The 17404-nt window shown below is 37.6% G+C and overlaps 1 protein-coding gene across 3 annotated transcripts in view; it reads right to left on the bottom strand.

Annotated features, from left to right (window-relative positions):
* Positions 1-17404, bottom strand: part of BMPR2 (bone morphogenetic protein receptor type 2) — a 187162-nt gene that overhangs the window by 126379 nt on the left and 43379 nt on the right. For 2 of the 3 annotated variants that reach the window (XM_036857146.1, XM_036857147.1), the window contains exon 2: positions 12912-13184. The exons of the other annotated variant lie outside the window; for it this stretch is intronic. In XM_036857146.1, the coding sequence (XP_036713041.1) occupies positions 12912-13059 (148 nt within the window). In that variant the 5' untranslated portion in view covers positions 13060-13184. The remainder of the gene's footprint in view (positions 1-12911; positions 13185-17404) is intronic. 3 annotated transcript variants of the gene reach the window in all.

The raw sequence follows: 17404 nt of genomic DNA, 5'->3' as shown, positions 1-17404 counted from the left end.
AATATGGTGACTGTATAAAAAATAAAATATTCAAAATAAATAAACAAGGATTATGATTTTACAAATAAAATAAACTGTGTCCTTTAAAAAAAACCAGTGAACATAATTCCAGTTTTGTAAATTTGTGTGTGAGAGAGAGAGAGAGAGACTGTGTGTGTGTGTGTGTGTGTGTGCATGCGCACGTATGTAACAAACTTCTGGAAGGATATATTCCAAAATATGGTGGGATTATGACTTAGTATTGGTAACACACTCTTTATTACATTAAACTAACAGGATATCAAAACTGAAGACCTAAAAGGCCCATTATTATGGTTTATAGAGAGTATCAATTAGCTAAAATAGAAACAAATGTAAAAGTTAAAAAAAATTTTTTAATGTAAAAATTAAAAATTATTGTGCATATTTAATTATGAAGAATTTTCTCACCAGTATATTAATTTTCAAATTTAAAATTCTTTGTAAAAATTATGTTCGTATATTTTAAAGAATACCTATTAAAAAAAGGACAGAGAGGGACTTCCCTGGTGGCGCAGTGGTTGAGAATCTGCCTGCCAATGCAGGGGAGACGGGTTCGAGCCCTGGTCTGGGAAGATCCCACATGCCGCGGAGCAACTAGACCCGTGAGCCACAACTACTGAGCCTGCGCGTCTGGAGCCTGTGCTCCGCAACAAGAGAGGCCACGATAGTGAGAGGCCCGCGCACCGCGATGAAGAGTGGCCCCTGCTTGCCGCAACTAGAGAAAGCCCTCACACAGAAACAAAGACCCAACACAGCCAGAAAGAAAGAAAGAAAGCATTTCATTCATCTAAAAAAAACAAAAAAGAATCTGCCTGCCAATCCAGGGGACATGGGTCCATCCCTGGTCTGGGAAGATCCCACATGCCATGGAGCAATTAAGCCTGTGCACCACAACTACTGAGCCTGCACTTTAGAGCCCGCGAGCCACAACTACTGAGCCCACGTGCCTCAACTGCTGAAGCCCGGGCACCTAGAGCCTGTGCTCCGCAACAAGAGAAGCCACCGCAATGAGAAGCCCACACACCGCAATGAAAAGTAGCCCCACTCGCCAGAAGTAGAGAAAGACCTCGCACAGCAAAGAGGACCCAACGCAGCCAAAAAATAAATTAAAGAAAAATAAAAGGACAGAGGTAGTACCTTAAAGTATATGGTGATGGAATGCACCAAGAATGTCACTTATCAACTACTACTCTTTTAAAAATGTCTAATTCACTAAAAAAGTTATTTGTTTTTGGTTTTTAAAAATTAAAAAGCCTAAGATATACTTCTAAATGGAGAGCAATTATAGGGGTAAAGATGGGTAAATAAAAGAGAACTGTTTGATCCAAAGTTATATTGATCAAATTTCTAGTGCTCTTTAAAACACACACACAAACACACACACAAAACAAAACACTGGCAACCTCCATTAAACCATTTCTATGCAAAAGAGTTTCACATATGAACAAACCAAGGTCTTCAAAATCATGACATATATAAACATAAACATACAAAAAAACAACACAGGAAAGAATGTAGAGCAAGTGGAACTCTAATACATTACTGGTGAAATGCAAAACAGTACAGCCACTTTGGAAAAGTTGAGCAGTTTACAGTGCTACACAGCAATTTCCCTCCTAGGTACTCCATGAAATGAAAACGTACCAGTATTCAAGATGTTCATTCATATCAGCATTATTCACAACAGCTTAAAGAATACTACTCAACAATAAAAAGGAATGAACTACATACACATGTAACAACATGAATAAATATAAAAAACATATATATATGAAATACTACAGACAAATACAAAACTGTCTAATCACTATTAAAGTCATTCATTTTTAAAGATGAAAAAGCGTAAGATATACTTCTAAATGAACAGTTAATTCTACATTAATTTATTATACTAATTAATAAATTCATTTCACATATATTAAATACTAAAGATAAAATCAAAGAGACAGAAAACACATCAACAGTAACCTGGAGCAAGAGCTGAGAGCAGGAAGCAATGGTAAACAGTTAAGAGGGAAAATTTTGAGGGTGTTCAGACGTTACTGATTGTGGTAATGGTCACACAACCATACTCATTTTCCAAAACTTATCAAGCTGGGTACTTAAAAGAGGGAATTTTATTTTATGTAAATTAAACTTCAACAATACTACACACACACACGCACACACACGCACGCACACACGCACACACACACACACCCAAACTGACAACTCAGCCGTAACTTATTATCCACTACTCGCCAAAACAAACCCAACTAAAAACATCTCCAAAGTCTTAAGTAAAATATACATGTTATTGGGTCAAATGTCATTATAATAAGTATATCTACAATAGCCACATGGATATATAAGTATATGTATATCCAAGCTCCCAGGTATCTAAGAATATAAATTCTTAAAAGCAAGCCCTAAGCTTTTACTGTAACCAGCTCTTCATTCATATATATTCAGTACATATGAAATATATTCAATATATTTTTCATAATATGATCTATTCCAGACAGAACAGAACAAACTAAATAGGGCAGAGAGAGTTTATTAGTTCTATAAAACATGGTGTTATGAAGAAAGCACTGAACTGGGAATCAAAAGAACAGGTTTTCCTAATGATATAATGGAACACAGAAGTTTTGTCAAAAAGCAAAGAGAGGGACTTCCCTGGTGGCGCAGTGGACAAGACTCTGCACTCCCAATGCAGGGGTCATGGGTTCGATACCTGGTCAGGGAACTAGATCCCACATGCATGCCACAACTAACGAGCCCACCTGCTGCAACTAAGACCCAGTACAACTAACTAACTAAATAAATAAACAAACAAATAAATAAATATTTTTTTAAAAAAGGCAAAGAGGCACAACTTTTACATTGTCAATCTATCAAGATTTTCTTTTCACTTTAATTTTCCATCACACTAAATACAGAAAAAGCCTTTTCCTTCCAGAGATAAATGTTCAACTTCTTTTTTTTTTAATTTGCTTAAATTCATCTTTTTTTTTCTTTTAAAGACTTTATTTTTAGAGCAGCTTTAGAGGTTGACAGCAAATTTGAGAGGAAGGTACAGAGATTTCCCATATGCCCTCTGCCCCCACACATGCATAGCCCCCCCTATTATCAACATCCTCAAGCAGACTGGTGCATTTGTTACAACTGATGAACCTACAATGACACATCATAATCACCCGTTACCTTAAGGTTCACTCTTGGTGCTATATATTCTATGAGTTTGGACAGATGCATAATGACATGAATCCATCATTACAGTATCATATAGAGTGTTTCTACTGCCCTAAAATGTTGACTTCTATTTTATTCTATTTTCTCATTGCCTCACTTTTCTTACAAAATTATTTTTGTACTGTTTATCACTACAATCCATCTGTCATTTATTTGTACATATGATATGAAGTAAGACTATGAATTAACTTTTACCCAAAAGCAAACTAATCCTTCCAACCCCATATATTAAATACATTTATCTTCACCAATAAAAAACAAAACAAAACCCAAAAAACAAACAGGCAAACCTTCACCCTCTAACCCCAAAACAACACCACAGGTCTTTCTATCTTATTTCTGTCACCAGTCAGGTTACAATGTTACTTGAAAAAATTACATAATTTCTCTAGGCTGCATTCTAAAAATCAAAAAATATGTTAAATTAAGCCTTTCTTAAGGTCCCATCTAAGTCAACATCTAGGGTTATATAATTCTAAAAATTTCTTCACAAGCATATGTGCCTAAAATCTTTATTTCAAAAATAAACTTTCTAAGAAAAAAAAAAAAAGATGACACTTTATCCCTATCCCACAAATCTCAACTTAAACTCACTGAGGAAAAACTCCCCTGAGAATTAATTAGCAAGATTTTAGGCAATAATCCATTTTTCTTATTTGAAAGATTAAAATTTTGTAAAATTTTGTTGAGCAAAGTTAAATATTCTGAATGACAAAAACAGCAAAATCTAGACTGACAAAAAAAGGATATGAACAAAGATGAATATTTTATTTCTTTTTTAAGGCAGTACAGTTCTCAACCAGGGGCAATTTTACTCCCCAGGGGACTTTTGGCAATGTTAGGAGGCAATTTTAGTTGTCACAACTGCAGGTGATGGTGCCACCGACATCTGCAGTAGAGGACAGGGGTCCTGCTAAAAATTTTACAATGCACATATACTTCCCCACACAAAAAAATCATCCAGCACAAGATGTCAACAGTGCCAAGGCAGAAAAGCCCTGCTCTAAGGATATTACAATGTAATATATCTTCTGAGATAGTGAGCAGAGATATAAACAGTAGAATTATCCCCTATTTGGAAATACAAGTAAACACAAAGGCATATTCTTTCTTGCACCAATCTTAAAAAATCTTTTTATGTGACACATCCAGGGAATTACAATAGCATCCACTAGGATGGCTATAATGAAAACAACAAACAATAAGAAGTGTTGGCAAGGATGCATATAAATTGGAACCCTCATATATTGCTGACGGGACTATAAAATGCTGCAGCTGCTTTGAGAAACAATCTGGCAGAGCCTCAAAAGGTTAATCATAGAGTTGCCATATGACCAAGGAATTACTCTCCTAGATATGTAACCAAGAGAACCGAAAACATATATCCAAGGGCTTCCCTGGTGGCACAGTGGTTAAGAATCCACCTGCCAATGCAGGGGACACTGGTTCGAGCCCTGGTCCAGGAAGATCCCACATGCCACGGAGCAACTAAGCTCGTGTGCCACAACTACTGAGCCTGCAAGCCACAACTACTGAGCTCGCGTGCCACAACTACTGAAGCCCGCGTGCCTAGAGCCCATGCTCCACAACAAGAGAAGCCAGCGCAGTGAGAAGCCCGCGCACCGCAATGAAGAGTAGCCCCTGCTCACCTCAACTAGAGAAAGCCTGTGCGCAGCAACAAAGACCCAACGCAGCCAAAAAAAAAAATGAATAAATAAAATAAATTAATTTTAAAAAGATATTTTTAAAAAGAAAACATATATCCACATAAAAACTTGTACACAAATATTCATAGCAGCATTAGCCATAAGAAAATAAACTTGGAAACAACCCATATCTTTATCAATTGATGAATGGATAAACAAAATATGATACAGCCATACAATGGATTTTTGGATACTTTTTAAAAAATGAAGCAATCATATGGAATCTCAAAGTATCCTGAATACCCAAAACAATCCTGAGAAAGAAAAACAAAGCTTGGAAGCCTAACGCTTCCTGATTACAAAACACTACAAAGCTACAGTAATCAAAACAGTGGGATACCGGCATAAAGACAGACATATAGACCAACAGTACAGAAGAGAGCACCCAGAAATAAACCCTTCCAAGACTACACAAAGGAGAGAAGAACAGCCTCTTCAACAAATGGTGCTGGGAAAACTGAATTGCCAAATGCAAAAGAAAGAAGTTGGACCCTTCCTTATCTTACATCACATACAAAAATTAACTCAAAGTGCATTAAAGACCTAATCCTAAGACCTGAAACTATCAAAGTCCTAGAAGAAAACATAGAAGGGAAAACTTCATGACATTGAATTTGTCAGTGATTTTATGGATATGACACAAAAAGAATAGGCAACAAAAGCAAATACAGACAAATGGGATTCTGTCAAACTTTAAAACTTCTGCCCAGTAAAGGAAACCATGAAGAGTGAAAAGGCAACCTATGAATGGGAGAAAATATTTGCAAATCATATATCTGATAAGGGGTTATTATCCAGAATATGTGAAGAACTCCAACAACTCAATAACAACAAATCAAATAACCCAATTTAAAAATGGGAAAAATCTGAATAGAAATTTCTCCAAAGAAGATATATAAATGGCTAAGAAGAATTTTAAAAGATGCTCAACATCACTAATCATCAGGGAAATGCAAATTAAACCAACAAGATATCACCTCATACCCATCAGAATGCCCACTTTAAGAAAAAAGAAAGAAAATAATGTGTTGGTATTTCCCTGGTGGTCCAGAGGCTAAGACTCCGCACTCCCAATGCAGGGAGCCTAGGTTCCACCCCTGGTCAGGGAACTAGATCCCACATGCCTCAACTAAGAGTTTGCAGGCCACAACTAAAGGTCCCAAGTGCTGCAACGAAGATCCCACACCGGCAGTGAAGGTCCCGCATGCCACAGCTAGGACCTGGCACAGCCAAATAAATAAATAAATAAATAAATAAATATTTTTTAAAAGCAAAGAAAATAACAAGTGTTACCAAGTATTTGGAGAAACTGGAACTCTTGGGTACGGTTAATGGTAATGTAAAATGGTGCAGCCACTATGGAAAACAGTATGGAGATTCCTTAACAAATTAAAAATAGAACTACCACATATGATCCACCAACCCCACATCTGGATATATATACAAAAGAATTGAAAACAGAATCTCAGAGATATCTGCACACCAATTATATTAATCAGCTACAGCTGCAGTAACAAAATATTACAGACTGGGTAGCTTAAACAACAGAAACTTATTTCTCACAGTTTTGAAGGCTGGAAGTACAAGCTGAAAGTGCCAGGTGATCTGGTTCTCTAGTGAGGGGTCTCTTCCTGGTTTGAGACAGCAATCTTCTCAGTACTATGTCTGCACATGGCAGAGAGAGTGGGGTGGACATAAGGAGGAGGAGGAGGAGGAGGAGGAGTGGTGGGGGGAGCGATAGGGAGGGCAAGCTCTGGTGTCTCCTCCTCTTTATTTAAGGGCACCACCCTGTTGGACTATCAGATTAGGGCCTAACTTTTATCACCTCACCAGCCCTATCTCCAAATACAGTCATACTAGGAGTTAGGGCTTCAACATATGAATGGCGGGGGGCGACATTTCAGCCTATACCACACATGTTCATAACAGCCTAATTCATAATTGTCAAGAGGTAGAAGCAACCTAAATGTTAATTGATAGATGAATGGATAAAGAAAATGTGGTATATACATACAATAGAATATTATTCATCCTTAAAAAAAAGAAGGAAATACTGTCATATACTATCACATGGATGAGCCTTGAGGACATTATGCTAAGAGAAATAGAGCAGACTCAAAAAGACAAATGTATAATTACACTCAAATGAGTTATCTAAAGCAGTCAAACTCACAGAAATGGAAAGTAGAATAGTGGTTGCCAGGGGTTAGGAGGAGGGAAGGGGAGGCGTTTTGTGGGTTTAGAGTTTCAGTTATGCAGGATAGAGGGGTTCTGGAGACCTGTTGCAAAACAATGTGCATTTGGTTGCACACTTGCAAACCGTTGGGAGGGTGACTTTTATGTTATGATTTTTGCCACAATAAAAAGGAAAGGAAGCAAGGAGGGGGAAGGAAGGAGGGAGGGAGAAAGAAAAGGAAGAAAGAAAGGGAAAGGAAAGGAAGAAAGAAGTATTGATACATGCTATAAGATGAATGAACCATGAGGTCAGCCACAAAAAAACACAAATTATATAGTTCCATTTATATAAAATGTCCAGAACAGGTGAAGACAGACACAGAAAATAAATTGGGAGTTGCCTACAGCTGGAATAGGGAGGTGTGTGTAGAAGGTAAAAAGAGATTTAACTGCTAACAGGTACAGGGGTTCAGGTTGAGGGGAACCTATAATACATTTGAGCTGTAAAACCACGGAATCATTGAATTTTGTTTTTAATTTTTATTTATTTTTTTTTTGCTGCGTTGGGTCTCCGTTACCCAGCGCAGGCTTTCTCTAGTTGCAGCGAGCAGGGGCTACTCTTATGTTGTGGTGCGCGGGCTTCTCATTGCGGTGGCTTCTCTTGTTGTGGAGCACGGGTTCTAGGTGTGCAGGCTTCAGTAGTTGTGGCATGCAGGCTAAGTAGTTGTGGCTCAAGGGATTTAGAGCGCAGGCTCAGCAGTTGTGGTGCACGGGCTTAGCTGCTCCACAGCATGTGGGATCTTCCTGGACCAGGGCTCGAACCCGTGTCCCCTGCATTGGCACGCGAATTCTTAACCACTGAGCCACCAGGGAAGTCCCTGAATCATTGAAATTTGAAGAGGATAATAATGTTAAGGTTCACTTAGGGTAATTCCCTTTATTTACAAGAAGTTAACCCAGGTAAGTTATTTGACTTCCTCAAGAAAACATTTCTATTATCCTACTTCCAATATATTTTGTAATTTTTAAATGAACTAAATTAATGACTATTCTATAACGATCAAATAGCGTTTTTAAATTCAAAAAGACACTTATTGTAAATAACTCTCCTGCTGTCATCTCTGCTTTCCCTTCAACACAAAAGAGAAAAAATGAAGAGAGAAAAGTTTTGAAAGACTAGTATTATGATTATTTTATCATGTGGAAAAATATATAAATATTACCCAATGCTTATTTAGCATCCTAAGAAATATACGACACCCTTTCATGATTAAAACACTCAACAAACCAGAAATAGAGGGGAACTTTCTTAACCTGATTAAGGGCATCTATGAAAAACCTACAGCTAACATCATACTTCATGGTGAAAAACTGAAAATTAAGTTTTCCTCTAAGATCAGGAATAAGACAAAGAAGTTGGCTCCCCAACTTCCATTCAACACTGTACGGGAGATTCTAGGCAAAAAAGAGAAAAGACAAAGAAAAAAATAATAAAAGGCATTCAGATTAGAAAGGAAGAAGTAAAGCTATCTCTATTTGCAGATGCCACAGTCATATACATGGAAAATCCTAAGTGATCACAAAATACTATTAGAACTAATAAGTAAGTGCAGCAAGGTTGCAGAATACGAGACCAATATACAAAAAGCAATTGTATTCTATATACTAGCAGTGAACAATCCAAAAGTGAAATTAAGAATACGATTCCAGGACTTCCCTGGTGGTGCAGTGGTTAAGAATGGTACACTGAAAACTATTACAAAAAGTCATCGAGGGGCTTCCCTGGTGGCGCAGTGGTTGAGAATCTGCCTGCCAATGCAGGGGACACGGGTTCGAGCCCTGGTCTGTGAAGATCCCACATGCCGCGGAGCAGCTGGGCCCGTGAGCCACAATTACTGAGCCTGCGCGTCTGGAGCCTGTGCTCCATGGCAAGAGAGGCCGCGATAGTGAGAGGCCCGCGCATCGCGATGAAGAGTGGCCCCCGCTTGCCACAACTAGAGAAAGCCCTCGCACAGAAACGAAGACCCAACACAGCCATAAATAAATAAATAAATAAATAAAAAGTCATCGAAAGTCACTGATATCCCACGCATGGATTGTAAGGCTTAATACTGTTAAAATGGCAATACTCCCCAAATTGATCTACATATTCAATGTAATCCCTATCAAATACCAGTTCCCTTTCTGCAGAATTGACAAGCTGCTTCTAAATTTCATATGGAAATGCAAAGGACTCAGAATAGCCAAAACAATCTTGAAAAAGAGCAAAGTTGGAGGACTCACATTTCCTGGTTTCAAAACTCACTACCAAAGTGACATTAATCAAGACAGTGTGGTACTGGCATAAAGACAGACATATATATATCAAGGAAATAGAATTGGGAGTTCAGAAATAAATCCTTACATGTATCGTCAATTGATTTTTAACAGGGGTGCCAAGACAACTCAGTGGGGGAAAAGTTAGCTTTTCCAACAAATAGTTGAACTGTATATCCGTGCACAACTGCATATCTACATTCAAAAGAATGAAGTGGGATCCCCTCACACACCATATACAAAAATTAACTCAAACCACAGACTCCAAATGTAAAAGCTGAAACTATAAAACTCTCAGAAGAAAACATAAGCATATTTCTTTGTGACCTTGGATTAAGCAATAGTTTCTTAGCTATGACACCAAAAAAGCACAATGGCAAAAGGAAAAACAGGTAATTTGAACATCAAAATTTAAACCTTTAATGCTTCAAAGAACACCATGCAGAAAGTGAAAAAACAATTACAGAATGAGAAAAATAATTGCAAATTATATATTTCATACAAGTCTGGTATCCAAAACATAAAAGAAACGTTTACAACTCAACCAACATGACCCAGCAATTCCACTCCTAACCATATACCCAAGAGATATAAAAACATGTTCACACAGACTTGTACAAAATTATTCATAACCACATTATTCACAATAGTCAAAAAATGTAAACAACCTAAATGTCAATTGATAAATGGATAAACAAAATATGGCATATCCATAATCGAATGTTAGGCAACAAAAACAAATGAATTACTAATACATGCTACAACATGGATGTACCTTGCAAACAGAATGCTAACTGAAAGAAACCAGACAGAAAAGGTCACGTGTATTTTATCATACCATTTATATGAAATGTCCAGAATAGGCAAATTCTTAAGAGACAGAAAGTAGATTAGAGGTTGCCAAGGGCTGGGGGAAGGAGTGAATGAAGAATTACTGTTAATGAGTACAGGACTTTTTTTTGGGGGGGGGGTGATAAAAATGCTCTCAAATTGATTAAGGGAACAGTTGAACAACTGTGAACATGCTAAAAATCACTGAATTTTGTCCTTTAAATGAATGAATTATAGATATGTAAATTATTTCTCATAAAGCTGTTATAGAAAATATTACATGTGAATAAAAACCACATCTGTAAAACATTATACAACAAGTGAAAATTTATTTGCAACAACTGAAAACAGAAGAAGCAAAGATATAAACAATCAGTTGAAGTTCCTAAGAGAGGTAAATTTAAGTATTTTGAGGGAAGCCCCCAGAGAGATGTTAATTTACTAAAAAGAAGAATTTTCCATTTGGGTAATATGGGAAGGCATGAAAATAAGAAAAAGCAAGCTGAGTAAAGCACAATTCCTACAGCACGACAAAATATTTTGCAAAGACTTAGTAAAGAATTGTATAGTCATGTTTCTTGCAAAACTGCCAAATTTGGCAAAACCAATTTGGGCTGAGGTTATTTTCAGTACAACTGGAAAAACTGTACAAAAAGATTATATCATTTTCTAGGAGTAGGACCATAAATAAGTTAGAATCACAAAATATTACTTGGAAAGAATCAAAGAAGTCAAATTTTCCATAAAAGGCAGAATTTCATCCCATATGTAAGATCTCTGATAGATGATCTACTTGGATGTTTTCAGAGTTTGCTAATTCAAAAGATAGGCCATGCACTGTTGCAAATTACAAAGCCAAGAACCAAATGAAATTTCTATATCAAGATAAAGTTTTCATGAAAATGGCCAATTTATTAACACTATTAAAAATGATGTGCCATTTTATAGTTAACTTACAACAGTGTAAGAAATGCTTTTTTTTTTTTTGAGTCGTATGACCTAGTACACACGTACATACACATGTAAGTTAAACAAAAAATTCATGAAACAATACTTTTCTTAACTATGGGCAATAATACTAATATCTTTTAATGCTAGTCACAGCCCACAGATCAACTCAAAAGCTCAGAAGACAAAACTCACCAAACCACAATAGAGGTACAGCTCAGGATAAACTATATCCTTTTGAATGAAAACATGTTAATAAAACATGGATTCTTATTGCTACCAACCCACTGGCTGAGTTAACTGCAACTGATTTTGCACTTATCCTCTTTTGCCAGGTGGCTGTATTTTTTATCAAATTAAAGTTGACTTCCATCCCTATGCTCATTTTTAAATTGAAGAACTTGGTAGGGCAGGTGAGGGTGTGGTGAGTGATCTTCCATTCCCTATACACATACAATAATGACACATATGCCCATGCATAGAGGATAGATGAATGGATATTTCCTAGAATTGATACTTCTTTCAATTAATTTGTATGTATCTGCTGTATACGATCATAGCTATAAACTCTGTGTAGCCACATTTACCAATGTTCCTGAGAAAAATGAAACCAGTTATCAATTTGGGAAACATAAGGTCACTTGTAAATAATTTCCCTTAAGTTATATTTTTTTCTCTCTATTCGTAACACGTTATCTCTAGTAACATGCTACTCCTCCTCAGAAAATAACAAATTTCAGCCTTTGTTAAAAATTCAATAAGCAATTCTAACAGGAAAAAAAAATATATTAATTAAACATAAACAACTGAAAATGTCAAGACATTAATTTAGGGTAGGCCCGGGCCCTAGAATAGAAAACCTTATGACCTAAGCCATGGTCCCAATCAGGAGAATGTTACCACAAAGAGCACCTCTGTTCTTCCCTTCAGGAGTCGCTTACTATCCTCTGCTCTACCACAGCCACTATAATTAGACACTGCCTCTTATGAACTGAGCTTTAGTCTCAACCTCTGTTCCAGGGGTCCTAAATCTAAAGCCTTTGAAATTTTGTAGAGGTGAAAGAATTTCCCATGTTTTTAATGGGAAATGCCCATAGCTTTCATCTTAAAGGAGAAAATCTGGAGGCATGGCAGTCACTATAAACAAAGAAACCTGAATATCTCTTGATTATCTAGCAGAGCTGTCTACTGTCCAGCAACATTTGTCATTTCTTCAAAGAAAAGAACTAGGGCTTTAATCCAGTTAAAACCACTGCAACCACTGCGCATATAATACCAACAAAATTCACTATGAAACAAAGAAAACAGCAACAATTCAGGCTACAGAAAGTTAATCTAAAAATGAAAATATTGTTTATGATCCAAACCACTACTTGATATATCAGCTGACAGGCAACTTGTCAATTTGTGACTTATGATGCCACAGTTATGAAGAGACCAGTTTCTCCCTTGTCAGGAATTCAGGACAGCCCAGAGACACTACTGGATTTTGGCAAGACCTTCAGGCAACTCTATTTAAAAGACTAAGTTTTTGAATAATTCAGAGTTACCTTCAATCCTACTGAATTTCTTCAACATCATTAAAGATAATAATGTGGATACTGTATTAGTTTTCTAGGGCTAGTGTAATGAAGTACTACAAACTGAGTGACATAAAACAACAAAAATTTATTGTCTCACAGTTCTGGAGGCTAGAAGTCAGCAGGACTGTGCTCCTTCTGAAACCTGTATGGGAGGAGCCTGCCTTGGCTCTTGTAACTTCTAACCAGCAATTTTTGGGTGTTCCTTGGCTTGCAGATGGCATTACTCTAATCACCGTCTCCATCATCACACTGCATTCCTCCAAGCGTCTCTGCCTTCATCTCCTCTTAAAAGGACACCAGTTATTACATCGGTTCACATCACCTGCTTCTCATGACTTCACATCCACCAGGAATCACCTTCACCATCTAACTGCCAAATTCCAGAGAAAAATTACATTATTAATAGCCCTAAATACCTTGGAGGTCCCATAAAGATGAAATTTAGACATAGGCCTTACCTGCCTCCAATGAGGCAAACCAATACTCTTGAACATCCTAGACTGCTACTATTTTACCAGCTGGCAGATGGCTATATAATTTTAGCCTCAGTGGGTTATGTAATAGGGTCAGATCAAACTCAAAAGCAGCAAAGTACTGAACAGTTAAGGATCACTTTATCATTTTAGTTTAAGAAACACGTATCTTCTGCTGCCTTTGGTATGTTTTTAATTAAGGTGAAAACTTTCAAAAGCAAATGTCAACACTATATGATAAAATGACTTTAAGATCAGAATCTGAGAAACAGGACAGATGTACACATCTGCTGCATATCAGATAACACCTAATCTAGGATCGCTTTAGATTTAAAATTATAAAATCATGAAATGAAGAGTCAACGTAGACTATAATTATAGAAAGAACGAGAGAGGCCATGGCTTATACTCAATTCATTATGCTTTACGCTAATACAGGGTTTTTCAATCTCAGAACTACTAGCATTTTGGGCCAGATGATTCTTTGTTATGTGGGATGTCCTGTACACTTTAGACTGTTTGGCAGCATCCCTGGCTTCTATCTAGTAAATGCTAGTAGCATCCCCTAGTTTTTACAACCCAAAATGTCTCCAGACATGGTCAAATATCCCAGATGCAAAATCACCTCTTGTTTAGTACCACTGTGCTAATGGAATGAAACATCATGATATAGAATAACCTCAAATAACTGGTAAGATATAATTCATTATCTGATATTAGGTATCACTTTTCTACTTTCTACTTACACATGAATATGGGGAACCTTCGTGATCTGATAATTAACAGAGTATTTTAAACTATAAAATGAAAACAAATCCTAAAGGAATTTTCTGACTGCAGGAGCAGTAATAAATCTACTAGACTTATTACATCATACTGGTTATTTTATATAATTTATTATCTCTAATGACAAAAATCCTGCAGTGATAAATATATATAATACTTATATATAAATAGAATACTTCTGAAACTAGTAACAATGGTTGCCTTGAAATACGAAGACAAAGAATAAGAGATCTAGAGAAGAAAGTCAGTCAAAATTAGTAGTTCAGAAGTCCTACTTAGGCATCTATCTGACTTAAATAACACATCAATCTCATTCTATAATGCAATTAAATTAGTTCATTCAACAACTCTTGAAAATCCATATATTCACAGTCCAAGAAATACAAAAATAGGAAACAACCCCAAGTGTCAAGAAATGTATAATCTAATAGCAAAGACAATCATGTAAACAGTGAATCATAAAATAAAAATAATTTAAATGATTCTTTCAACAAATATTGAATCCTGCTATAGACTTAAGTGTATCCCCCACAAAATTCATTGTATCCTCCAAATTCAGTGTAACCCCCAATGTGACTATATTTGGAGATAGGGCTTTTAGGAGGTAATTAATGTTAAATGAGGTCGGGCTTCCCTGGTGGCGCAGTGGTTAAGAATCCACCTGCCAATGCAGGGGACACGGGTTCGAGCCCTGGTCCGGGAAGATCCCACATGCCGCGGAGCAACTAAGCCCATGAGCCACAGCTACTGAGCCCACGTGCCACAGTTACTGAAGCCCGTGTGCCTAGAGCCCGTGCTCCTCAACAAGAGAAGCTATCACAATGAGAAGCCCGCGCACTGCAACAAAGAGCAGCTCCCACTTGCCACAACTAGAGAAAGCCCGCGCAGCAACAAAGACCCAATGCAGCCAAAAAAAAAAAAAAGTTAAATGAGGTCATAAGTGTGGGGTCCTAATCCAATAGCCTTGCTGGCCTTATAAGAAGAGGAAGAGAAAGAGATTTCTCTCTCTCCCACAACATACACATACAAGGAAAGGCCATGGGGGCACAGAGCAAGAAGGTGGCTGTCTGCAAGTCAGAGAGAGAGCGCTCACCAGAATCCAACCATGCCAGCACGCTCTCTTGGACTTATATCCTCCATAACTGCAAGGAAATAAATTTCTGTTGTTTAAGCCACACAGTCTATGGTATTTTGTTATGGCAGCCCAAGCAGATTAATACAAATATCTACTGTGCCAGACTCATATATACTAGGGACTAGAGTTAAAAAGATAATCTCAAATTCAAGAAAACAATTTTGTCCTCAAGGATGCCACTGTCTAATAGGTGAGAGAAACAGTGTACGATGTGGTAAATGCTCTACTGGAAGCAAAAAAAGAGGATGCAGACAATCCTAACACTGCCTCATCCTTCTGGGGAAAGTCAAGGAATATTTTTAAATGTCCACATCACAGAACTATAGCTTGAACTGAACTGTGATAGAAAAGTAAGGATTCACAAGGCAGACCAGGAGAGAAGGAAATTCCATGCAAGGGGAAAATTCCAAAAGCAAAATCTTGAAGAGAACATGTTAAGTTCCAGTAACCATAAACAGTTCAGTGTTGCTGGAATGCAGACTGGGGAAGGGAGAGTAGTAGGAAATGATGCTGAAAATGTAAGCAGGAACCAGATGATGGATGTGCCATGATAAGGAGTTTGAACTTCATTCTGTAGGCCACAGGGAACAACTGAAGAATTTTAAGCAGGGGAATAAAATGAACAGATTTGTATTTTAAAGAAGCACTCTGGCAGAGTATGAAAAAGAGATTGGGGGAGGGAGAGAAGAGAGGCACTGTACCAGTTAGAAAGCTATTGCATATATTCAATATCCTATAATAAACCATAATGGAAAAGAATATTAAAAAAAAAAAAGCTATTGCAATAATCCAGAGAGAAACATGATAAAGGTAGGAACTGAGAGAAATAAAGGGAATGGATTATAGAAATATTTATAGGACCAAACAAAACTAGCATAGGCCTTGAAATCACATAAAAATTTTAACATTTAACCCTAGCCTCTTTGAACCTAGTTCCCTCACCAGTATAATGGAAATAAGAAAAATCCCTCAAGGGTTATATTAAGAGGTAAGAAAATAATGTCTGTATGCTGTATATGCTATAGCTGTTTCTAGATGATTTTAGTTAATCTCCTTAGAAATGACAGGATTACTTTGGTGTCTAGTAGGATGCTCTGGTAGAAATAGGCATGGAAATTGAGAGAATAATCAAGAACCAAAGATAAGCCCTGGGCTTCCCTGGTGGTGCAGTGGTTGAGAATCTGCCTGCCAATGCAGGGGACACGGGTTCGAGCCCTGGTCCGGGAAGATCCCACATGCCGCGGAGCAACTAAGCCCGTGAGCCACAACTACTGAGCCTGCACTCTAGAGCCCGGGAGCCACAACTACTGAGCCCGTGTGCCACAACTACTGAGCCCGTGTGCCTAGAGCCCATGCTCCGCAACAAGAGAAGCCACCACAATGAGAAGTCCGTGCACTGCAAGGAAGAGTAGCCCCCACTCACCGCAACTAGAGAAAAGCCCACGCACAGCAACAAAGACCCAACACAGCCATAAACAAATAAATAAATAATTTGTTCTTAAAAAGAACAATATGAACAGAACCAAAGAAACAGGAACTATAAATTGTTAAGTTCTGATGAACTGTGAACTACAGAGAGTGAGTGTATGCAAGAAAGAGAAAGGGGGGGAGGGAGGGAGGGAGGTGGGTGGGTGTTAGTGAAGTGAAGAAATCAAACTACCTCAGAGAAATGATAATATAGAAATGAAAAAGTTTTAAGGCTCAGAAGATAATGAAATCTTGTTATAGGCCTACTTCTTTTTTACTTAACAACTGCCAACTAAAGAATGTCACTCGTTGCCTGGTTCTACAGGAATTAAGTCACTAGCCACTGCAGTCACTGACCTTCAACGAACACACCCTAAAAGGAGCTATGAAGGAGATCAGGAATGAGGCACTCTGTGCTCTGGGAAAACTAGCAGAACAGGCCTCCAGATTATTTTCAGGAGAAAATTTTATGAACCCAGTTGTTGCATCTTCCCATACTTAGAAAAGCACTAAAATCATTAACTGAGATATGTGTTCCTCGTGACTAGTAGCAACCTTCTACCAAGATGTATGCCTGATTGCATATATCCTTTTCTCCAAAATCACATATATGCTGACCTCCCCCCTTCCTCTTTGGAACAGTTCCTCAGAGCTATCTGAGAGGCTGTCTTCCAGGCTATAGCCCTCAGTAAGTCCCCAAATAAAACTGAAACTCAGCTCTCACGTTGT

Source organism: Balaenoptera musculus, chromosome 7 (genome assembly GCF_009873245.2).
Source record: "Balaenoptera musculus isolate JJ_BM4_2016_0621 chromosome 7, mBalMus1.pri.v3, whole genome shotgun sequence".
Lineage (NCBI taxonomy): Eukaryota > Metazoa > Chordata > Mammalia > Artiodactyla > Balaenopteridae > Balaenoptera > Balaenoptera musculus.
The sequence above is the reverse complement of the archived record's forward strand: the minus strand, read 5'-3'. Positions and strand labels throughout refer to the sequence as shown.